The sequence below is a fragment of the Olea europaea genome, unplaced genomic scaffold, assembly GCF_002742605.1.
Source record: "Olea europaea var. sylvestris unplaced genomic scaffold, O_europaea_v1 scaffold279, whole genome shotgun sequence".
Taxonomy (NCBI): Eukaryota; Viridiplantae; Streptophyta; class Magnoliopsida; order Lamiales; family Oleaceae; genus Olea; species Olea europaea.
In genome coordinates, this window is record NW_019246376.1 from 77,819 (window position 1) to 104,094 (window position 26,276).

Genomic DNA, 26,276 nt, shown 5'->3' on the forward strand with positions numbered 1-26,276 from the left:
ATATATATATATATATATATATATATATTCAAATAGATTAGAAATTTCTTGATCAATTGAAGGTTTCTCTCTCAATCACACAACTACAAACCTCTGACATTTAGATCTTCATGCATATTTTCCAAAGGCAGCTACACGGGTACATGGCCACCTTCTTGACTAAGCCTGAGACTAAATATGAGAACACACTGATTGTTGGTGCATGCTTGCAGATGTTCTGTGTTATATAGTTGGTGCAGTCGCTCCCTATCATGGCATTAATACTTGAAAGCTTCTTAAAACCCTAGTTCCATTAAGCTCAATCTAGTAAAATCTCTTATGTGTAACCCTAGTTGGATAAAATACTCAGACCACTCATAATAAAGGGAGCCATCCAGGGACTCATCATTGTAATCCAAGCTCCAATAATGTAAACCTGCACTTGATCAACTCACGTCAACTGAGTTTATTTAGTTTTATGTCAGCTCACTAAAGGCCCAAATTTTCACTCTTTGTTTCGGCATTCTAAAAAGCGCACCTAAGCGCGGACAAAACGTCACGTGCTGACATTAAGCATGAAATTAAGTGGTCAACTGTCAGGTTGACTGTTTAATGCGCGAGTAGGCATGCCTAAGCGTGCTTTATTAATTTTTATTTTTTCTTTTTTTAAAAGTCTTTTATTTGATTTTAGTTTATTAATTTGTTTTCTTTATTTAAAAACCTTTTATTTGACTTTAGTTTCAAGTTTTTAAATGATTTTATTTGTACAAAAGTCAAAAATGACTTTATCCGATAAAGAGTTGGATAATATTTAAGTTATAATGCTATCTACAATATATAATTATGATTTTTAAAAATCAATTTTTTGAAAATTTCAAAAGTACATATGAAGTTCTTATAAATCTATTAAGTAGAACTTGTCCGATTGAAAGTGGAAATACAAGAAATAGTCTAGCTTATGAATTTTAAAAACTTAAAAATTGTATAATTGACTTATTGTAGGAATTATTAAGTAAATACAATATTTTAAAATTTTAGTTGTTTGGTATATATTATTTTAATTATTAAATAATTTTTAGAATGATTACAAATTTAAAATAATATTATTTAATAAGAAAACGCGTCTTTCCGCGAGCTTAGGCTCGTAAAGCTTGAAACTTGACCTCCATGCTTTACATTTTTTTTAGAACACTGCTTAGATTACAAGTTTAAGTGCTTATTTAGTAGGGATTTTGTTAATTGATTTTTTGACCGTTATAGATAAAGTGAATCCTACCTGTGAAAGAAGAATTCAAAAATGACGGTTAAAATAGTGAAATAACGGTCAAAAAATTGATATTAATTGGATTAAAATCTCTATCAAACATGCTCTAAATAAAGAAGCTTGTTGATCCAATTTCAAAATAAGTTACCTGTGTGAATGTCCATAAATGAGGCAAGGTGTCAAATGATTATTTTACCCCTCTCATTACATATTTTCTCCTAAGGTTATTTCTTCTCTAATAGAATAATCAAATTGGAATCCAATCACAAATGATAATTTAGTAATATCTTTTATTTTCACTAGCTTTCTTTCAAATTATTATAATATCATACACGAACAACACAACAGATTAGAGAATGGTTTTATTTAGCATTGTATACTTGGTTTAATACTGAGGCTACTAGTTATATAGACAAGCTGCCCAATTTCATATTGTTTCTTTCTTTTTTAAATTGATAATATACTTCCTATGTCTTATCCTTTGATTAATAAAACATTTGATTATATATATAAAAAAAAAAAAAAGAAGTATATACTATTTAATTTGGTCAACATAAGAAGCATTGGAAATTGGAAAATTGTGAATGCATTTAATGAGCATAATTTTAAGGATTAACTTCTTAAAATAAAGAGCATTTCACTTTTAAAGAGCCTCTTGAAGAAGCTCTAAGAATATAACTTTTATCTCCAAACCGACATGGTCTCAAACAAGAATATAAATTATGTTTTAAACAACACTAGGGGTGCTAATTGTGTGGGATCACAATAAATTTTACAATGATAATGGACATACAATCATAACCTCGCAATAAACAGCATCACTACTAGTAACTCATTTATACTCGCTACGTCCTTCATGTATTCGCAAATCAACTACAATCCCAATATATTCAAGAAATATTCGAAACATTGCAAACAAAAATTCGCACAGCCAAAAAGAACTGTGAATGGTAAACCACCGGGAAAAGCAAAGAGACAACCTAAAGAGTTACCAATAAACAATAGAAACTGAAAATGAAAGATTGATGGAAATGCAAAAACATATTATTTGGAGTTAAGGGCCTGCTTGGGGAATTTTTTCAGTTGGTTTTGACCTTTTTGTATGGCAACATTTATGGGAGGTGAGAAAAACTAATACTTGTTAGTTTTTTGGGTCACTGATCCACCTAAAATAATTTAGTGTAATTTGGGCTGAATTTTTCAACCCACAAATCGATAGTTTTTGGCCTTTTTCAAAATTCCTTCCAATTTTACCCTCTTTAAAATAATTATTTTATAAAGACAAAAATTCAATAATTAAAAAAAAGGTTATATATTAAAAAATACATGAACTAAAAAATTTTCTTATATACTTTATAGCTTTACTTATGAATGAAAAAAAAATAAAAAATAAAAAGTCAATCATAAGTCAAAATTCTCTTTTATGTAAAAATTGCTCTTATAATAATAATAAAAAGAAGAAGAAGACAAAAATTCAATTATAAAATATAAAAGTTATAATGAAAAATTTTCACTTGTGTATAAAATTACTTAAAAGTACAAAATTAACCTATAACCATAAGATTAACTTACATATTAAAAATTTATTATAAGTTAAAAATTGATTCTAAATAAAATATCACTTATGATAGAAAAAATTAACAATTAAAAATATTACTCGTAGTCGTTTATTCCATATTGTGTATTTTTCTTATAAATGTGCACCAACTTAACTTTATTCCCTTAAAAAACTTTAAAACTCTCAAACAAGTTGAAATATTTTTAAAATCGCTGCTAAATACTTAAAAATCAACCTCATAAATGTCCAATATCATATCATACTTTAATAAAAGAACATATTGGGTACCCAAAACTCCGAGGCAGGACCTAAACAATTTATATTTATAATAAACACGTGTATAGATGCGCGCACAGAGAAACGACGAGTTACCGAATGAAGCCAACTGGGATTTCTTGGAAGAAGAAGCCGAAGAGCCAATAGTCACAGCCGCCGCCAAACTCTGGCCCCTTTTCTTTGGGGAAGCCGCCGAAGAAGCCAAGCCGGAGAGTCGCTTAGCAGCCGCGGCTTGCTCAGGGGTCCCGTACTTTCTTGGCCTTCCCCTCTTTCTCTTCACGGTCTCCGGAGGCGACGACACTGCTGAAGGAACGGTGTGGGGGTAGACCAAGCCGCTGTTATTGGTGGTTGTATTGTTGGGTAAAACTGCATTTATGGGAAAGGAATTTGTGGCGGCGGCGGAAGTGGGTGGTGATGGTAGAGGGGTTTGGTGGTGGAGCTGGGAGTGGTGATAGTAAGAGCTCAACCCACTGCTGTCGTTATTAGGCTCCATCTCGGTGGGTGGAGACGTACGATTGGGGTTTTTTCCTTTTTTTTTTTTTTTTCCTTAAATTTTTACATGAAAATAATTTCTTTTGCAATTTTCTCGTTTTATGTTTTTTCTTCGGTTTTGGGTCAGTCATAGATCGTTGGCCATTTGATTGAGAAATGGTAACGCCACTTGACATGAACCGCCTTACTTTGTTCGGAGTTGCTTTCTAACTACTCATCTTTAATTTGGTACAATCAGGACATTCAATTTTAATTTGCTTAAAAATTTAACCACTCCTTCCAATAACTCGTTAGTTTAACTATTGTAATAGCTAGGGTTAATTGTCCTAATAATCACTAAACTTATGTCTGTGTCTTTGACTATTCGTTAAATTTCAAATGTCGGGTTTTGATCACTAAACTTATCAAAATATTGAATATTATTCATTATCGTGACGTTCATTTTACAACTCTAAAGGAATTGGTGATATAGAAGACAGAATGCACAAATAGCGCCTAAGCACTGTTATGCAAATTGTCACGTAAGAAATGCGTATTTAATTGTTCACTATATTTTAAAGCAATCGAATTTTGCTCACTAAACTTGTAAAATTAACGTTTACTTGTCCTAAAAATTTAGAAAATGTTGTTCCAAGTATCACTCGCATATAACAAAATTTAATTTAATTAATTATTTATTTATTTATTTTGCGGATGGGTGCTATTCAATGTAGACTAAACATAATCTGATGACTGGGTCTTCTTTGTGGCCAATTCACTAGAATTTTGTCATCAATAAAAGAAAATTCCCTTTTCATTTTGTGTCTTTCCCTTTTGTTTACTCAACCATTTAGAACCTTCGATTGGAGGAGTATCGATAGTTGGCCACATAAAATATGGTGGATGATTTTCGGTGAATATTTTTTGTTACACTTGAATATTGGCTACAAATGATACATGTTAATTTGTTGTTAATGTAACTTACGAATTTTTAGGTGAATATCATACATTTCTTTCTAAAATTAGACATTAGAATAGTCAATATTTTCTTGTCATTTTATTTTATACCTTTTTATCATTCTGTTTTTAATTAGTAACTGCAAATATTTATCAAGATTACAGATTGTCCAAGTTAACTTCAATTGATATAATACTCAAAGTGATGAGAAACGACTTAGGGAGATCAAATATTAAGATATTTAGGCATTAATATGGACGAATATGTCTCTATTTAGAATAGAAGTTTTGCAAGTTCTAGCTCCTATCAATGGTTTTCTCTTAAAAACCTAGCTTCGAATGTAGATTAAATATTGAAAGAATTGCGAAAAATTCAATTATATTACAGTATGTCTTGAAACACTCCTTTGTAGCATGTTGCAAAATTAAGGGCATGTATGTGTCCCTTTAATTTCAAAAAATGATGTATGGAATAATGATTGATGTTGAGATGTGTGGTTATAAAAGAAGAAAAAGTTTTTTATTTATGTATAGTATTATTTTAATAAAGAATGTGTAGTTGAAAATGAGTACTGTAGAAAAATAATGTGATAAAATATGGTTAAATGGTTGACAAAAAGGAGCTAAATTTTGTTGCATAGAAGTGAAACTTAGAACAGTATTCTTAAATTTTCAAAATGGGCCTCCTTCAGCTTACAAGTTTAGTGATCAAAATTCAATAACCTTAAAGTATAGCGAGCAATCAAAGATATCTTTCATAGGTGACAATTTACATAACAGTGTTTGGACGCTATATGTGCATTCCGTGCACCATGTCATCAATTTCGTCAGTAATATCAATATTTTGATAAATTTAGTAGTCAAAACTCGACGTTTAAAACTTTAATAAGTAGTCGAAGACACTTATATAAGTTTAGTGATTATTGGGACAATTAACTCTAATAGCCAACCTAGATACAAATAATGGATAATTGATATGGCAACAATATTTATTACCTATCTTAGAATCTATTTGATTTCCCTTTATTTAAGAATGAGAATGAAAAATATAGTCGTTATGGAACTCACACAAGATATAGAAAGTCAAATATGATAGTTTGATGTGATGGATAACGGTCATATTTTTTATTTTTGTAGCCAAAAAATTGAAATCAAATGGGCTTAGAAAGACACTTTTTAAAAATATATTAACTAAAGGTACGTTTTAACACGTCAATCATACATTAATTTTAATGTTCTAGTCAATACATTGTGTTATTTATACTGGCCGCAGTTGACAAAGTAACCAGATCTGTAATAATTGAAATTGGGGGAGGGGGGGACCTGAATGAATCAAATAGAATATGAATGACAAAATCTAAAAGAAAATAAAAGTCGAGTGACCTAATTTTACCAGATTGAACATTAGTGTTTCTAATATAACTCCACTCAAAATTAAATTACCCGCGCTACATTTAACCCATCCAAATTGGGAAATGCTTGGGAAACAGTCCAAACCCCACAAATAAGTGGGTCCCACACAAAAAAGGGGGACCCTCCACCTATTGTGGGGTCCGTCCCCTGTTTCTCAAGCATTTCCGATCCAAATTATCCTTGTAAAAGTACAATCTAGAATAAGGTTGTAGATTGACCCATCCATGGATATGCCAATATTGCAGACAAGTTCGTATGTATTAGCTCTCATGACTAGTCAATTTTTTAGTAAATTTTGATAACAATTGATAAATATGTAATTAAAAAACTTGTGAATCCAATAAAAAAATGAATTTTAGAAAATAGAGATCAAACTTGAGCTAAATTTTATGTGGCTCGATGTAGCACATATATCATTATGGCAAAATTAGGCCCCGTACGGTCCATTTATTACAAAATTGATTAATACACTTCTATATTTTTAAGTTTTCATTAACATTAGTTAACCATACATTTTACTGTTACGAGAAAACCAAATAAGTTGGAAACTAATCTAATCTCACAACTCCTCACGATCCCTACCATTCATTTGATTTTTTTTTAAAGGAATGCGTGGATCGACATGGAAACGAGACACACAAATGAAGAGAATGATTCATTTTTCGTCTTGCCACTCATTACCATACCACATTAATTTTACTATCAATTATTCATGAATTGGTTCCAACCAAGCCCTAGATCTGTTATTTCTTCATGGCGATTTTCAGCCAATATGCTATTGGTCTTTCTGGCGCCATCATCATATCATTCTTCATCATCATGGAAGGTGTTATTTTCGACTCTGATTTCAAGTACGCTATTTGCGCCTCTCGCTAACGTATATTTTTTACTTTTTTGGGTAATATTTATTTGATGAAAAATCCTAGAATCCATTGTGAATTTGTGAATTAAAGGATCGGTTAAGATGTTTTGAATTAAAAAGGATTAAGTTCTGGTTTTTAGTTTTCTTATTTCTAGTCTAGTTTAATCTTTAAAAAAATGAAAAAAAAAAAAAAAGTTTTGGACCTTGTGATTTTTATATAATCGTTCTGAGATCTTGGGTGAAGACATCCATTGCTGCACTTGTATTTATTTAACTCTTGAGTGTATAATTTACATCTTATGTCTATAATTAAAGATTTTAAATTGTTGGCTTAATTTCAACGATTTGAATTGTCATATAGGATTTCTCGTTCGATTATAGTCTTCAATTCATGATATGGATTTTGTTGGGATTATTGTGTATCATTTTGCTCATGAAACTATCATTCTCAAATTCAATTTCTTATTAGAGATGTTATTTGATAATTTTGGTTATTTGCTTTCCTATTAATGAAGATGTTGTATGTTTAATTGTTACGGGATGAATTTGAGGCTGAAATTGAAGAACAAGCAAAGGAAGTTGTGTTGGTGGAAAGGAAGGAAAGTCCCTAGTTCTTCATTTCACGTGTCCCGTGGCAAAGATTATTAGATTTTTCTTTATGGAAACAATTCTTACTAGAAATTCACAAATTTCTGAATTACTATTCTTAATCTTAACTCGGAAGATTTCGATATGATCAGTAACGAAGAGTCCACAACTTTTTTCCCTTGCTTATCGAATTTGTGTCTACCAATTGTATAGAAAAATGATAGATAGATAATGTTCAAAGTATTGAGAGATTTCAGTAGTGCTATTTTGCGATCTAATACAACTATGATGGATTTATAGGTTTCTCACCCAGTCTGAACTTCTAAAATATGTTTCACTCCTAATTTTTTACATTTATTTTCTTAACTCGTCTAGAGGTGTGTGTTTTCCGGTTCATTTTTTTCTGATCTTCCATTGAAGAGTGCATGGCAATGGTACACAATATGGAAGGAAAAGCAAAGGGAAGCCGGTTTTATTGCTATGTATGCAACTTTCTTTGTAACAAAGATGTATGTACAGTCTTGTTTCGGTTAAAGACGGAACATTACAATTGAAAATGACCTATGTATAATTATGAAATTTGGCGATAAAAAATCGTGGGATGCCATGACAAAGATTCTGGGGTTGTTTTTTCATTGATATATGCAAAAATTGGATTAAAGTCGTTAGAACTGCTGAAATAATGTTCATCAATTTTTAGCTAGTGCAGTGACTATGGATTCGTTGATGGTATTGTTTATGAGATTCTTTTTGTTCATTTTAACACATTGATGTTCTGTTTGGGGAGTATTGTGTATTGTTAAGTGTCATAATGCAGTTTTAATTTTTTTTTTTAATTTCATCACTTTTGAGTATTTGTCACTTTTTATGAATTTTTTTTAGTTTTTGAGTGTATTTGTCTTCTTTTTTCTTTTTTTTTTCTATCATTTTTTGAGTATGTGTAACTTTTTTTTTTTAATTTGTTTCATTTTTTAAAAAAAATTTGTCACTTTTTTAGTAATTGTCATTTTTTGAATTTTTATCACTTTTTTTAGTGTTTTCACTTTTTTTTAATCTGTCTTTTTGAAATTTCCACCATTTTTTACTGATAAATATCACTTTTTAATAAAAGTGATACTGTACGTAAGTTTTTAATAAAAAATGATACTAAACTTTTAAAATTGACATTCTGTCACTTTTTAAATTTGCATAATATTTTTTACTTTCAAAAAAATTTTCATATAATTTTTCAAAAGACCCATAATTTTAATGGTATTTTTGTAAGGTGCACTATCATTATGGCATACACAAAATTTTCATCCTTAATTACATCGTTAATTGCGCAAATCATTATTTCTATTCATTTTCATCCAATTTCTCAATAAAAGTTGTGAATGATGAATATACCATCTATTTAAATAAAAAAGAAAAAAGGAAATTATTTTTTTAATTCTTTAATAATTTATTTGGCACTTGTTTGCATTTTTAAAAATTTTTAAATTTTTTAATAATTTATTTGGAACTCGTTTGTACTTTTTAAAAAATTTGGGACTATAATTGCAATTGATTCTTTTTTTTTATTTAAATTGGAGGGTATATTTGTCATTTTATAGCTTTATAGAGAAATTTGATGAAAATAGATGGAAATGATAGTTTGCACAATCAAATATGCAATTAAGGGTGAAAATGTCAAAAATTTAAATATATGAACGTTTTTCATAATAATAGTGAAAAGCAGAGACATTATATGCTAATTATCATTTTACTAATTTATTTACAACTCAGTTGCACTTTTTAAAAATAAAATAAAATTAGGACTACGATTACAATTAGTTATTTCTTTTTCTTTTTGTTTTATTTAAATATAAAGGCATATTCATTTCGCAGCTTTTAATTGGAAAAACTGTTGAAAATGACCTTTTGCATAATGAAAAGTGGAAATAAAAATAAAAATGCCAAAAAATGAAAATGTAACAATATTTTTCACAATAATAACATTTATTAATTGCTTATATTCTATTAAGGGTAGTCCTTCTTCCAGGTGAGCCGTCAGTGTTACGACCCCTTTCAAAGCTGATTAAACCCCGTATTCCTTGAACGGTAGTAGTAGGGGATATTGCCATTCTATAATATAAGATAATATCGGAGTCTAAGGGCAAAAGATTTAGTACGATGTCTCGAGCATGATAGTTGCGCTCCCTTCCTCTCATCAGATTGGAAGTAATTGCCTCGTTGCTTTCGGTTGAAATTTATTCCATTATTCTTATATGAACGTTGATTGACAAAAGAGGAAGAAAGAAAAAGAACCATTCGAATCCATTGGGCAATCATAAGAGTTTTAACTCTTTAATCGCAACTCAAAACTTGAAATTAAGATATTTTGATTTGAAATAGTTCAAAACGCGTTGCAAAACGACTTATAAAACAATTGATACAGTTTGAATCCTTAACTCACAACTAAAACAACAGTCATCTTTGTTGCTTATGCTTCATATAAACACAAACAAACTAAAACAACAATTATCTTTGTTCACCTCAACTGTTCTTATCCAGAATAGGTCCTTTTCAAGCGGTCCCAACGTGGCCATGTTTGGGGTACCATTTCAAAGTGGAAAACCATGCTTCAAGACCTTCCAGAGACAGTGCCAAGACTTTTCGTTCTCATTCAACTTTTCCTCCCACAATTGTTGATTGACATGTTGTCTTGGAATATTTTTGGCTAAGCTTACATAAGAGAAAATAGAATTTTTTTTCATTTGTAGAGAAGTAGGATTCACAGAATTTTGACAAACAACTCAAAGTGCGTGGGGGCCATCCAAATAAGAAATGGTCAAAAAATAAGACTCTCCCTTTATGAGGTGTTGATAGGGGTTCACAGAACCCCTACCTGTACACCTACCAGGGTTGGAGAAAATATACTATGCCCTAGTTTTGTAGAAATTTAAATGTAAATTTTAATCAAAGTTAAAGTCAATAATTAATTTCAACTACATATTTTTATAAGACTCACAACTTTTTAACCAAACATTTTCATCGATTTTTATCAAAATCTACTAAAAATTTTAATTTTAATTTCCACCTAACAGATACTATAAGTAAATAAGTTCTTCAAAAACTGCTGATAAAAGTAAAAATTAAGTTATTTCTCACTTTTAAGCAATTCGAAACTTTTAGTACCTCCTCCTTGTGTCTCACATTATAAACAAGCAATAGACTAACAATCATGAAATGGAATTACACCAAAGAGAAAGCATATTACTTATTAGGTAATTATTGTTAGGTCCACTTTATTACCTATTAATCATATCGTACAATTGTTATAGAGATCATGCAATATGTAGATTGAAAAGTTTCACATATAATGGTTAGATGGCCAACAACATATTTTTGCATAAATAGTTCCATTTATAGTCATAACAATAGGAAATTTGCCATCATATATAAATTGTGCACAATAAGTTTATGGATGCATATTATCTTGATTTCACATTACAATAATCATAGGTAACTATGGCTAGAAACGGATGGGCAAAATTCACGTGTCGAGTATTAAATACGACAAGCCAGGCCGCTCGTCTCTCCCCACAAGCTCACCTCTGGGTGGCGAACCTAGTCAATTGTGGACCGTCATGTTTTTATTTTATTTTATTTTTAATTAAAATTTCTCAATTTGACAATTTGTTGGCGAGTCTGCTTGCACACGAGCCAACGAGCTAGCATATCACATACATCTAAATTGACCAGCCAATTTCCAAAACATGTCCGAACTGAAATACCATTCTCCTCACAAACATAAATAATGATCTCAACTTTAGACAGTGATTTGCTAAAGATGTAACACTATCATGAAAAAAACTAATAGCAATGTGGCAGTTACTCTGAGTCTTCTATTTCAAAAGCAGGAACTCTTCGGAAACATGCTAAGCGTTCAAAGTAAGATGTATCCCTATTACGCGGAATTATCGACCTCTTTCTCTTTTGAGAGAATCCTTGCCCAAATGTTGCATCAGACAGTAGCCCCATACCGCTTTCTTTATTAACAATGCTACTTTCTTCTGCAAATCTGCAAAATCAGCAAAGAAACTGCAGGATTAATACACATACATACTGGTCGCATGAAGGCAGTAGTAAAACAGAACATTGAATCTGGTGAAATAGCACCACCTATCGATCCTATACAAGAGTTAGGATACATCTTCGTGTTGACGTATGTACCATCAATTCTTGGAATCGAGTTAACATGTTTGGATTGAAAATTTACTCATAAGTAAGCTTAGCCAAACATGCTCAAGTTCATGTCCAGATAGAGGCAATTCATCACATCCCGACAGCCAGCGTCGGATTATATCATGTGGCAAGCTTTAATGGAGTGAAAAAAAGTCCATGCTTAACCAACTTCTGCTTCAAGGTTTTCTACTACAGCTGCAGTTCCAGGTATCATGAACTCTCAGGCGAGGGCAACAGCTTCTGTAACGACTCAATTATTTTTAAAATTATATTGAGAAATAAATCGGGTTTAGGATATATTTATTATGAAAATCATTTAGCTTGCTCTTATATCAGATTGTTATCTGCATGTGTTTATGTTAATGGCACGATTTAAACAAAATCTCAACGTGCAACTTGGTTGGATATGGAGGGTGCCACATGAACATGGGTGCCTTGGAACAACCAATGTATAGACACTAGCAAAAGGGCAAATCAACACTCACCTTTCACGGATGATCTTGAATGCTTCTTTTGTTGCATAAGGTAATCCAGTCATTGGATCGCGGTAGCTGCATTACCCACATTACAGTAACAATATAAGAAATAACATTCATACTTTATATGCATTAAATACCTAATTACAGCACAGAGAATACAATAAGCATATAGAAACTTGCGAGACAGAACATGGAAATATGACGTCAAAGATCTAGGACAGGAATACAGAGACACTTTACATGCCTTGTACTTTCAACAAAAACAATTCAACTTGTACTTGATTCATCAATGAAATAATATGCAGATGCCGTAGTACTAGTACAACTGTGAATTCAGTATAAAACAAGTGAAGGAGCAGTGAGAGAAGAGAAGTCATTTAGCAGAGACATGCTAAGAGATATAATTTAAGATATATGCTCATCAAAAAAGTAGAAGAAAATGGCAAACAGTGGCTAATGTTAAGAACTCATTAAAACATAAGCAGTAGTTAGTTCATACAGATACTCAAAATCTTACTTTGCAGGCAGACCGGTAACAGCACACAAAGCCTTCTGTGGATCTGAAAAGAAGAAAATAGGTAAAATCATTCTCTAAGAATCAGAAGCACAAGGATCAGGAACTGCACACAGTCTTCTTTTTCCTTTATTTAAACTATTTCACTTTAAATACAATTCATAGATACTCAAGAGAAAACAACCAAAACAAACAAGGTAGATCTTCGTGGCAATCCATTCAAAGATAAATTAGAACAAAATGAATATGATCGGTTTGTTTATATTACCAATCCTCGCTAAAGAAAATCACAGAACAATGCATTCAACTTTGGCAAGAAAACTGTAGATCAGATACATACTATAGATAACAAGAGAACCTGGTTTGCATATTCCATATTGCAGATAGGCAGTGCAAGAGAAAGTGCTTATATTTTAAAAGCAAGCGATATGAAAACAACAGACAATCGAAACATACCAGGTTCAATATTGCAAATTCCTTCCAAATCTCTACATTCGTCTACTTGCATGTTAGTGCAATGTATTTCAGCTATCATTTAAAATGTGATACAGTGACTAACAATCAAGTATCATGATACTAAGTTACATGTTTTATGCAAAGTATGACCGTGATTGGAAAGTTAAGAACATAAAACATACATGGAGTAGCTTTTGTCAAGACCTCTGAACCAAATGATGCTCCATTGACAAATTCCAGATAAGAATAACCTGTAATGAACATGCAAATTCATTTAATATTTTCCAAACATAATTTTAAATAAGAAATGAAATGTGGTCGAAGGCACTATTGTCCTGTGGGACGGAAAACATTTAGAGGTTTCAAGTGAAGAAAGAAAGCTTGCCATTTCTAGAAAGATATCGTATCTGGGGGCCACTGTAAACTGCTTTGTGCACTACGGCCCTTTTCTTAACTTCTTCCTCTCTTGCTAACACCCGTTCCAAGTTTCTCAAATTCATAATTTCTGCATAAGATTTTCATGACATTCAGTTAAAATTAAAGGGTCAGTAATGAGAAAATCAAGCGAGCTAATAATTAAAACTTCCAAACATATTTTAACAAACTAAACACCATCTTATAGAGGAATGTCATGGGTAGAACCTGTTTGAGCTGCTTCTAGAAGCATCTCTTCTTGGGTCATCCTCTTCTCCTCACCTTCCTTTTTCCTTTTTATTGGCTGACAATTGAAAAGACGTTAATATTGGGCCAGATAACTGCATATCAGTACTTCTTTTTCACTTCTTTACAGATGCTAGCAATGTCATGTTAAAAGTTCTCAGAAAGTAGATAAATTGCTAATTAAGTGAATAAACTCGACAAGTTACACATTAATGAAGTGCTGTTACTGAAACCAATTAATAATGTCAAAAAGAATAAAGAAGATGGGTACCTATGCTAGATCTTAATGAGAACAGAGATTAACATTTCTATATCTACTCAGCACACAAAATCTCGAGTCTGATTTTGGTTGAATGAAGTCTAAGTGTCTGACAGATGTTACAACAATGTGTATCACATTTATGCCACTTGCAAACATATTTCAGAAGTACAATGATGCAACATTGATGATGGCAATACATTCACAGGTTATAGCATTAGCAAGAATGGTGTAGGCTACAAAATTCGTCTGGAACTATGTTGTAAACAAGTTCATTATTTCTTGCAAACAAGTTCATTATTGTTCATTATTTCTTGTAAACAAGTTCATTATTTCTTTAAGGGGAAGGTCAATCCTTAATCATGGTCCACAGAGTAAGACTTGTTTACACTTTACAGTATTTCCAAAATCAAAACCCCAGTCCAGAGAACTTGGAGGAAACTGCACAACAGAATTTTAGAATGGAAGTACAGTAGAACTGAAATATACAATGTGTTCCAAAGCACGGAATTTATTAGCTCTTCGAAGTGCTTTTTATTACTTAAGTAGAATTCTCCAAACAGCATTTGCAACATTTTTTTCAGATGAACTTCTTACCATATTTTACGCAGTGTGGGTAGAATAAGGTGAAAAAGAAGTTAATTCACCATCTAAAAAATCTATTTACTTGAATTTTTTTTGGATAGTAAAATGTAAATTAGTATTAGTATAGTATCATAGAAAAGGGAGAGCAAATACCCGAGGAAAAACATTCTCAAAGCACAAAAGACAGTCAAGATAAATATCAAAGAATAAAATGAGTATCCAACTTCATTGTAAATGGTGTTGCTTAAGGTACTAATTTTATCAACTGTACAGGGTAATATCAACTGGACATGTATGGTTAAAGGTTTGGACGCTAATTTACAGGAAAGTCCAAAGATTGATCAGCTCTATGAATCAGCTGACATTCTTATGCCATACAAATTTGACGACATAGGCATACAAATTTGACGATATATATGGAGAGTGAACTTAATCTTCTTCTTGAAGAGGCCAATATGTTACTTAAGAGAAACTGGAATATAACAATCTCAGTACAAACGGTTGTCTAAAGGATCTTAATACATTGAATTGTCCCAAGAGATAAATGTATGGAATTTTTTCCAACATCTGATGAGGTTTTTTATCCAGTGATAAAATCCTAGGCTTACTATACATAATTAAAATGGAGAGATGACTATATTTCTATCTTAATTCACATTTTAAAAATATTTTCTCTTATCAAAATTCTTTTGGTAATAATGCCTTTCGTTTTTTTATCTCACCTTCCTATGAAAGAGATTAACTATGATAGATATGTGATTCATAAATTAAAAAACACCTAGTTAAAAATATAAAAAATATCATGGAACTTTTGAAATTAAAAGACTGAAATTAGTGAGATGCATATTGCCAATGAAAGATCCACAGAAGTCCTATTCACATTAGATGAAGAAAGAAATGAGCATCTGCATAAGTTATTACTTAATATACCTTTTGGGAGATGCGACATAAGCATGACCCCTACCTTTTATTTATTGAACTAGAACTTATATGCAACAGATATGTAAAATTATATACATCAAAAGACATTACTCAGCTTTATCAGGGGACTAAATAAATGAATAGCATTCACAATACCTTCATCGTAGCTTGCAGTGCTGCACGTATTGCATCCCTTTCAGCTTGCCTAACAATCACAGAAGTTCTAGTTGATTTCCTAATTATTCGCTCTCCTTCAACATCATCGGGAACATCATGATGTTCAGAAGGTGTGGACTGCTCCAGGGTTTTGTCATTTTGTGGTGATGTTTCTATCTTAGACAGTACTTTCTTTTTCTTCTTTGTTGATGGTTTTCCTGGAAATATTAATCGCTTTTTGGTCCTCCTGTTTCAGAAAAGGTAACATATATGAAGCCATAACAATCTAAAAAGGCCATTTTGATTGACGAAGAGAAGTCAAACCTCTCGTCTGGTTCATTTTCCGCTTCTTCGTCTGCATCAGGTTCCTGAAACCATATTGAAGTATAAGTCAAGTGAAATTTTAAATGCAATTGGTGTCAGAAGGAGCTATACAATCAGGAGAAGTTATCTGCATATACCATAAAAATCAGAACATAACCTCAGAAGCATTGAACTTACATCTTCATCAAAATCGCTGTCAAAGACATCAGCAACGTCTGCTTCTTCTTTATATTCTACATCATTCTCTTCCTGAGAAAAAACTCAACACAGTGAACAACCTACAAACTGAAATGTAAATTTATTTAATTTACATAAGAAAATCTGATGTTGGCTCTGCGTGATATTTTCATGCGGCCACAAGACAGGGAGCTCTTCAAAACGTAAACATAAACAGCAACTATTTATGTCTGTATTGAGTCAAAACATTTTCAGCATAACAATGCTATTGATTTGCATTTCGTTCTTTTCGTCAGCTGTCACGGCTGTCAAATTATCGTGGTAACTTTGCAAACTAACTCAAATATTGTCGGTACAATAGAAAGATATAGAAATAATGGGTACGGTACAGAAAATGCAAGTTTTTTCACCCAAAAAAAAAAAATAAATAAATAAATAAAACAACGAAATTACATAGCACCTCTTTGAGAGCATCTTGATTCCAGAAGGTCTCATCCTCTTCATTCTCCTCATCAAGCAACTTTGTCATGCTGTCAAAGTAATTTCAACAATTCACTTTCATTTCAATCAAATCGTGTATGTGCATACTTTATTTGGCATAAAAAAAATATTAGTACTCAAAAGGTACATACACTTGACTTACCGTTTCCCTCTGGTTACCCGAGAGGTACGATCAAGAAACACATGCTGCTGAGTCTCTTCTTTGCTGTTCTCCATTGTGTTTCTCTCCACCCCCACAAAACTAACAAATTCCACAGACCCTTTTTAAAATCTGTATACTAGCAATTTTTTTCCAAGTCTGTATTCTTCTTATGATGCGATCAACCCATTAAAGCATTTCATCGAACATGTAATGGGCAATTTCAAGAACATGCCAATTACACTACAACCGTGTTCAATCCAGCAAAACCAGATAAAGAACCGTTTTTTCTTGTTTACTTCTTCACTTCTAATACTCTTCCCTTACAAAATTTATGCTTCGAAATTGGGTGGAAATATTTTTTTTCCCTGGGAGGAGCCGGTTGTAGATGATTTTGCAGTGAACTATCAATTAACAATGAAATACAAGAAAAAGAAAACCAAGAAGAAGAACGGGAATGGCCGTTTTCCTTTTGCTTCGGCTCGAGCCAGTCAGCTAGCCCAATAAATAAAGCTTTTGTCTCACGAGGTTTGGACTTGGCGTGGGGCGGGGGTGTGGGAAAAAGATTTGGGGTCACATTTTTATTTTATTTTTTCATTTTCCTTTTTATTTATCTTTTCTTTTATTATTATATAGAATCGAGCTATATGTACAGGCACTTTTACTGGGTGTTTGCATGCATTTTAAATTTGATGATGTGGTAGTTCATTAAATAAAGGAAAGGACAGAGAAAAGAGGGAGGGAAAATCTATAGTTACCTCAAATTGGAGAATGGTGAAGCGGAAGCGCAAAACACGACCATGCTCAAAGAACTCCAGCCATCTTTCGACGGAAATCGCAAAAAATTGTGTTGTCTCATGCATCAAGCGTAGCCCGAGCATATAGCTTCAACCTCCGGTGTTGGAGAGACCTGAAAATTCTCTTCCCACTGAATTCCAAAGCCCTGAAAAGTCCATCTCAGACGGTTTATTCAGGCTAAAATCACGACTGCCCAGCCATATAGCTTACACCTCCGTTGTTTTCTTATTGTAGCAAAATGTTTTTATTTATTTAAGTTGGATTTTTAGCTCTCCTCATATTCTGTGTTTTATCCCATGTATGTGAAAGTTGTTGGATCTCAAAATGAAGTATTCTTCTCAAATGCCTCAAGTTATTGGTATGCAAGAGAGCCTTGCAGCATCAACTTGGAAAATTGGTGTAGAAGAGATATCACTTGGTTTTTAAATCTGCTGATTTTGGAAAATTTGTGAAGCTCCGCATTGTTCTGTCACTTGGTTTTACTGGAATCTATTTTTGAATTAGTTTTCCACTTGCTTATAACATGTGAAAGTGCTAAATTTTGGAAACTTGGTTATATTCAATAATTCAAGCATTCACCCTCAACATAAAATGCAAAACTCAAAATCCATGGTGAGAATAAGAAATACTGATGCCAAAGATAATAAAAGGAACACAGTTTACACCCATTTTCCATTATCAAATACACATTACAATAAACTGGAAGGAGAGGTGTTTTTCAGTGGTGGTTTGGCGCCCGCGGAGGACATCAAGGTTCGCTTCCTTTAAATATGGGTTGGTATGTTTGGGTAATGCTTCTACGGTGCTTTCTTCACTTGTTTTGCACCGGCCGGAGGTGGAGATGAATCCGGTAGTTTTGTCTTGTCGTTGTGAACAGAGGCGATGGCTTTGGGGACAGAAAAAGGGACGCAAGATCATATTTCAATTTGGGGGTTTTATTTATTTTCCAATGCCACGCGACCCTGTGAAACGCCTGTGAAGTGCACCCTGTACGTGTAGCGTGATCGTATTATATATTCAAATTAAGGCACAAGTAGAGATGGCAAAATATCTCGATTCACAATTCGAAGTCACGAAATGTCCAATCTCGAATGGGATAAGGATTTCATGGTTATCTGGAGAATTGGGAGGGGGACTCTTCATTTATTTATTTTAGTTAAATTTTATTCTTTAAAATAAATAATTAAATATGAAATCAAGATGGAAATTAAGGATATTTTAATCCTTAACTCGCCTCTCAAAAAAATTTTGTTGAGTGGAAAAATTTATGTCCCAACTCCGTCCAACTTTGTTGCCATCCTAAGTATAATAGTCATTTTAATTTGAATTTTTAATGATCTAATTGATCTATCCATTGTGGAGGCGCACAAAGTTCTCGTAAGTTGAGGATCCAAGATGTCACAAATAGAAGATCGAGGATCCATCGTCACCAAGATGTCACAAATAGAAGATTGAGGATCCATCGTCACAAGGCTCAAGGGTTAGAGACCCTAGCTAGAACATTCCATTTCTTCCTAACAATATAACTAATTTTTTCCTTTTTTCTTATTTGTTCCAAGTGAAATTGAATTGGTATGCACCCTTGTTCTTTTTTGGTATAAACTAACTTACTACATATTGTTCCTCTTACTTTCATCAAAATAAGTCACTGTTTTGATTAGTTTAAAAATTAGATCTTTAATAAATTTTAATAAAAAAAACGAAGATTTACACGAAGAGTTTCAAGATTTCATAACCCGGTGATGGCTTTTATCCAAAATTTGATGTATTCATTTATTTTAACCATGTTAGGCTAGATTTTTATGTGCTAGGAGATCGATGTACCATGTAATTTTATCTTTAATTTTCTAATTTTGCAATTTGACATTAAGACATATTTCTATTGTTTTGAATGATTTATATGCAATTATTGTTTTTATAATTAAGGGCTCGTAATTGTGTGAGTTTGGGTGATTTATTCTTGCATTCGAGAGAATTGGAATAAGTTCGACATAATATAAATCATCGTGGGTCCGATAGGGGGATAGAAATATACCGCTATGCCCTACGTGAATCTTTAAGTGTTCATAAAATCGCATGCATTTTTACATATGCACTTGTCATAGAAATATAGGTCGGTGGTATGTAGAAATAGGTTCAATACATCTTGAGAGAGAGTATTGGGTAGATTTAGGAACATTGATTCGTCACAATTGAAGTGTGTTGTCACATTGTGAAATTAGGGTTTTAAAGTGATAATTGCATGGGAAATTGTGATCCTAGTGTGTTTAATTTCTATTAATTACAACAAACGTGCGTTCTCAACATTTGATTTCATTTTAGAGTGTTAAAAATATTGTTTTACATATTTAATTTAATTCAATCATAAAAATTGCATAATTAGGGTTTTCTTTCCAAAATTTGGGTTTTAATTAGGTTCACACTCACTTTAGAAATTTAGTTTCAGTTAAGGCGACGATAGGTAAAATTGAACTAATCAATCTCTGTGGGACAATATTTGGACTCATTTAATTCACTTTATTACTTGTTAACGAATCGTACATTTGTGGTAGTTTTAAATCGAAAGAAATAATTTCGTGAACAAGTTTTTGGCACCGTTGTCGAGGATTGAGTTTAGTTTAATTTTATTTCTCAAGACACTACTTTGAACTTCAATTTTTATTTTGCTAGTATAATTTTGTTTTTATTTTTATTTTACGATATTATCCTTTATCTGTGTTTTAGTTATTTAAATTGTTTGAATCTCAGTGCTCGTACTGGTTTTGTTTCTCAGATTTGCATGCCACGATCGACTGGAGGAGAATTGATTCCAGGTGATCCTAAAATCGAGCGCACCTTTCATCGACTACAAAGAGATCACTAAGAAGCACAAGTACAAAAGGCTAACGAACTAAACAATCCCATTATTCGAGCTAATGAAGGAGAGGCAATGGACGAAGGAAATGAGGTTCTGGGAGATTTCTTGACTCCTCAAGTAATTCAAAATCAATCCAGCATAGTGTATCCAACGTTTTGGCAGCCAAATTTCCAGTTAAAGACCAATGTGATACAGCTATTTCAAAATGAACACCAGTTTTATGGCAAAGTCGAGGAGAATCCACATACACACATATCTCAATTTTTGGATATGTGTTAACATTTCAGATACCAAGGGATTTTGGATGACGCTATTAGGCTAAGGCTGTTTCCACATATGCTACGAGACAGAACACTTGAATGGTTGGATTCACTTCCAGTTGCAAGTATCACTACATGGAATGAGTTGACGCACAAATTCTGCACAAAGTTTTTCTCCCCAGCCAAGATAGCGAAGCTGAGACGTGACATATCAGTATTCAGTCAAGGAGAAATCGAATCATTTGACGAAGCTTGGAACAGATTCAAAAACATGCTCCGGAAGTGCCCTCAACATGGGTTTGATAAAATCCATACCACAAGAGCATGGTGGATTCAACGTGAGGTGGCTCAATATCCACACGAACAGTTGATGGGGCATTGGAATTATTTGAGAGAATGGCTACCACATCAACCATGTGGTCTTTTGAGAGGGAGATTCCAAGGAAAACACCGCGTGTGTACGGATACTTATTCAGCAATATCTGCAAAAATCGACTCTCTGTATCACAAGGTGGAAAGCATATCACAAGCAGCACAAGCTAAGAAGAGCAATTGTGAGAAATGTGAAACTCAGCATAAAACATTGGAATGCCCAATACTCATGCAAGGAATTGAGCAAGCAGACTATGCACAGTGGGGACAACGCCAACAACACAATCAATATGGAGAAACTTTCAATCCCAATTGGAAGAAGCATCCCAACTTTTCTTGGAGCAACCAGAATCAAAATAGGCCACAGGGACAATTTCAACAACAAGAGAAGAGGCCTCAATTGGAAGATATGATAGAAAAATTCATGGAGAAAGTCGAAACTACACTTCAAAATCAAAATGTAGCCATCAAAAATTTGGAAACTCAGATGGGATAGTTGGCCATCACATTGACTGGCAGAACGCCAGGTAACTTGCCGAGTAACACAGAAATCAATCCTAAAGAGCAAGCTAAGGCCATTACAATAGAAAGTGGAGTACAATTGCCTGAAATCCATGTCAAGAGACCGGGTGTGATTGGAGAGACATCTTCCCCTGCTGAAGAAGAAACTATTGTAAAGGAATCAACTCCAAAGGAAAATTCAGAAAAGTCACAAGATAAGACCAAAGTCACAGTCAACCCATACAAGCCTCAGATTCCCTTTCCACAGCGGTTGAAGAAGCAAAAATTGGAGCAACAGTACAGAAAATTTCTAGAAATCTTCAAAAAGCTCCATATCAACATCCCACTAGCCGATGCACTATTACAGATGCCTAGCTACACGAAATTTCTCAAAGATGTTATATCAAACAAACACAAGCTAGAGGACCATGAGACATAATGCTTACAGAGGAATACAGTGCCAGAATCCAGAAGAAGCTCCCACCAAAACTGAAAGATCTAGGGAGTTTTAATGTTCCTTGTACTATTGGTGAAGTCTATTTCGATAAAGCATTATGTGACCTCGGTGCAAGTATTAATTTAATGCCTCTGTCTATTTTTAGGAAGCTCGACTTGGGAGAAGCTAAAGTGACTACTGTGACACTTCAGCTGGCGGACAAGTCACTGACACATCCCAGAGGGATAATTGAAGACGTTCTTATCAAGGTTGAAAAGTTCATATTCCGAGCGGATTTTCTTATCTTGGACATGAAAGAAGACAAGGATGTCTCATTGATACTTGGTAGACCATTTCTGGCAATAGGGAGAGGAGCAGATATCGTTCAATGTATTCAAGGCCATAAAACTGCCAGCAGAATCAGATAGCTGTTACCAAGTTGACAACATTAACAAGGCAATACAAGAAACATTCTTATTTCACGGCCCATCTGACCCCTATGAAGCATGCATTGCACAATCCTAATCGGATCAGTCAGATTCTCTTGAAGTTGAAACATGTGCAAGGTTTTTGGAGACCAACTTGCCATACACCCGAAAGAGGCAGTTCAAGGAACTGTGGACGGGAAATACAAAGCTACTGTCTTCCATTTAGCAACCGCCAGTTTTAGAACTTAAGCAACTACCACCACATCTCAAATATGCATATTTGGGAGAGTTAGATACACTTCCAGTAATCATTTTGAACACAGTCAGTGAGGTGGAGGAAAAAAATTGCTCAGTGTACTCAGAGAAAACAAGATGGCGATTGGGTGGACAATAGCTGACATTAAAGGGATTAGCCCTTCCCTGTATATGTATAAAATTCTAATGGAAGAAAATTGCAAGCCAAGTATAGAGGGTCAGAGAAGATTGAATCCAAACATGAAGGAAGTAGTCAGGGCAGAGATACTAAAATTACTGGATGCAGGAATTATTTACCCAATTTCAGATAGTGCATGGATCAGTCCAATTCAAGTGGTGTCGAAAAAAGGGGGAATCACAGTGGTAAAAAATGAGAAGAATGAATTAATTCCTATCAGAACAGTTACGTGATGGAGAGTTTGCATCGATTATCGCAAACTCAATTCAGCTACACGAAAAGATCACTTCCCACTCCCATTCATTGATCAGATGTTGGAGAGATTAGCTGGACATTCACACTGTTGCTTCCTTGATGGATACTCGGGCTACAATCAGATACCTGTTGTACCAGATGATCAGGAGAAGACCACTTTCACTTGCCCCTACGGTACTTTTGCTTATCATAGGATGTCTTTTGGTCTTTGCAACGCTCCAGCCACATTTCAGAGGTGTATGTTGGCAATATTCTCCGATATAATTGAAAGGTTTATTGAGGTTTTCATGGACGACTTCTCAGTGTTTGGATCTTCATTCGATGAATGTCTAGAACACCTAAATTTGGTCTTAGAGAGATGCAAGGAAACTAACCTGGTTTTAAATGGGGAGAAATGCCACTTTATGGTGCAGGAAGGCATTGTACTCAGGCATCGAATCTCGGCAAAAGGAATTGAGGTGGACAAGGCAAAAATTCAAGTTATTGAGAAGTTACCACCGCCTACATCAGTTAAAGGAGTTCGTAGCTTCTTGGGGCATATGGGGTTCTACAGGAGATTTATAAAAGATTTCTCTAGGATCACTAAACCGTTATGTAATATGCTAATGAAAGACATAACATTTGAGTTTAATGAGGAATGTCTCACAGCATTTAACACTTTAAAGGAGAAGCTCATGACAACACCAGTAATTGTGGTACCAGACTGGGAACTGCCTTTTGAATTGATGTGTGATGCCAGTGATCACGCCGTGGGTGTAGTATTAGGACAGCGGAGGAATAAGATTTTTCATGTGATCTACTATGCAAGCATAACTCTAAATGATGCGCAAATCAATTATGCTACCACTAAAAAGGAGCTGTTGGCCGTGGCATATGCATTCGACAAATTCAGATCATACTTTGTCGGGTCTACAATCATCGTCTACACAGATCATGCTGCATTGAAGTATCTGCTCACAAAGAAGGATGCAAAGTCGAGATTGATTCGTTGGGTGCTGTTGCTGCAAGAATTTGATATCGAGATACGAGACAAGAAAGGCAGTGAGAATGTAGTGGCGGTCCCGATTAGAGCTTAAGGAGATAGAAGAATTAGTGGACATCAATGAGATCTTCCCAAATGAGCAGATGTTGAGAGTAGATGAAGCACCTTGGTATGCAGATATCGTCAATTACTTGGCCAGTTCCTTCCTACTGCCGGACTACTCAAGTCACCAGAGGAAAAAGTTCTTCTCCGAATTAAAGTATTATTTCTGGGAGGATCCAATTCTCTATAGGCGAGGGGCTGATCAGATAGTAAGGAGATGCATACTTGAGGAAGAAGTACATGAGATTTTTGAGCACTGCCACTCATCTGCATATGCAGGGCACTTTGGGGCTTCAAAAACAGCTACAAAAATTCTACAATCAGGGTTCTACTGGCCTAGACTGTTTAGAGACGCCTTTGAGTTTGTCAAGAGGTGTGACATATGTCAACGTACTGAAAATATCTCGAGGATGAATGAAATGCCACTGAATAACATTTTGGAAGTGGAGATATTCGATGTGTGGGGAATTGACTTTATGGGACCTTTTCCCCCCAGTACATCTTGGTAGCAGTGGACTATGTGTCAAAATGGGTGGAAACGATTGCAATGCCAACAAATGACTCAAAGGCAGTAATTGGGTTCTTGAAGAAATATATTTTCATCCGATATGGTACACCGCAAGCTATAATAAGTGACGGGGGCAAACACTTCTGTAATCGCCAGTTTGAGCAGCTATTGAATAAATATGGCGTTAAACACCGTGTTGCTACCCCATATCATCCACAAACCAGCGGGTAAGTTGAAGTATCTAATCGACAGTTGAAGAGAACACTCAAGGTCACAATGAACTCATCTAGAAAGGACTGGTCTAAAAAGCTGGACGATGCATTGTGGGCTTACAGAACGGCATTTAAGACACCGATAGGCATGTCTCCATACCGCCTAATCTTTGAAAAAGCGTGCCATCTGCCACTAGAAATAGAGCACCGGGCATATTGGACTATGAAACAGCTAAATATGGACTTGAGTACCGTCGGTGAAAAGTGCCTACTGCAACTTAATGAGTTAGATGAATTTAGAATGAAAGCTTATGAAAATTCAAAACTCTACAAGGAACGAACCAAAAAGTGGCATGACATGCATATTCAGAGGCGAGAATTCGAAGTGGGGCAGCAAGTGCTATTGTATAATTCAAGACTCAAGTTGTTCCCAGGAAAACTACAATCACGGTGGACTGGTCCTTACACTGTCATGAAAGTCCTACCATATGGGGCTATACAAGTCAGCCATCAGACTAAGGATACCTTCATTGTTAATGGGCAAAGGCTGAAACACTACTGGGGTGGTGACTTCTCCAACCAAAAGTCCACCGTTCAACACGGGACGCCAGAATAAAGCAGCTGCAGAAGAGTCGAGCTATCGACTATAACCTAGTGTTGGGTGGGAAGCAACCCACTGTATCCTTTTCATTACTTTTAATTTTTGCATTAGCTTAGAAATTTTTAATTTTCACGTCTGATTTTTTAAGGTTTTGGTCATCGATCATCCATGCATGTCAATCGAGTCTAAGCACTACCCACACGGGTCCCTATTCATAGAGCACAAGTTAGGAATAATTGATTTAGTGTTTAGATAATTGGATGTGAACATCACGCATTTCGAGGTAGAAAGTATGTTTTTCAAAGTACTTCGGGGATCAAAAGGGTGACTTCAATTTTTTTTAAAAAAAAGTGATTTTGGGAACTAACTCAATGACCTACTCGTGCCCCATATGGTCTAATGTGTTTTGATAAATTTTAGAGGATGATGAAAGGCCAGTTCGAAGTCACAAGTTGAAAACCAAGAATTTGGGGGAAAATTTGGTCAAGATTGAATTTGGGGAATCAATTGTGTTCTAAAAAAAAAACTTCACGTACATTTAGTTTAAAAAAAGGGGGGGTTAGTCTATGCGGCCACATAGATGTGGGGTTAGTCTATGCGGCCACATAGATGTGGTCAAGGCCAAAATTGGCCCTGACCCTTATCTCTATGCGACCGCATAGACTTACTCTATGTAGTCGTATAGAGCAAGCCAAGGAAAAATTTTTTTTTACTTTAAAACACATACTCACACACAACTCTCATTTCCCTCTCCCCCCCTTCGTTCTTCTCTCCTAATTCCTCTCA

The 26,276-nt window shown here is 34.2% G+C and overlaps 3 protein-coding genes across 3 annotated transcripts in view; 1 reads left to right on the forward strand and 2 right to left on the reverse strand.

Moving 5' to 3' along the window:
- LOC111383931 (AT-hook motif nuclear-localized protein 14-like) overlaps positions 1-3,655 on the reverse strand; it is an 11,994-nt gene extending 8,339 nt beyond the window's left edge. Inside the window, exon 1 of the mRNA XM_023008124.1 lies at positions 3,174-3,655. Within this exon, the coding sequence (XP_022863892.1) occupies positions 3,174-3,570 (397 nt within the window). The 5' untranslated portion in view covers positions 3,571-3,655. The remainder of the gene's footprint in view (positions 1-3,173) is intronic.
- A 7,406-nt stretch (positions 3,656-11,061) lies between these two features.
- LOC111383909 (SWR1 complex subunit 2) lies at positions 11,062-17,306 on the reverse strand. Its single transcript, XM_023008100.1, has 11 exons — positions 16,749-17,306; positions 16,566-16,635; positions 16,106-16,177; positions 15,929-15,972; positions 15,605-15,851; positions 13,666-13,741; positions 13,409-13,528; positions 13,206-13,274; positions 12,571-12,613; positions 12,060-12,125; positions 11,062-11,410 (listed from the first exon to the last, which is right to left on the reverse strand). Exons 1-11 carry the CDS (start codon positions 16,820-16,822, stop codon positions 11,221-11,223), a joined length of 1,071 nt encoding a protein of 356 aa, XP_022863868.1. The 5' UTR covers positions 16,823-17,306; the 3' UTR covers positions 11,062-11,220.
- A 7,647-nt stretch (positions 17,307-24,953) lies between these two features.
- LOC111383918 lies at positions 24,954-25,505 on the forward strand. Its single transcript, XM_023008114.1, has 2 exons — positions 24,954-25,146; positions 25,198-25,505. Exons 1-2 carry the CDS (start codon positions 24,954-24,956, stop codon positions 25,503-25,505), a joined length of 501 nt encoding a protein of 166 aa, XP_022863882.1.
- The last annotated feature ends 771 nt before the right edge of the window (positions 25,506-26,276 follow it).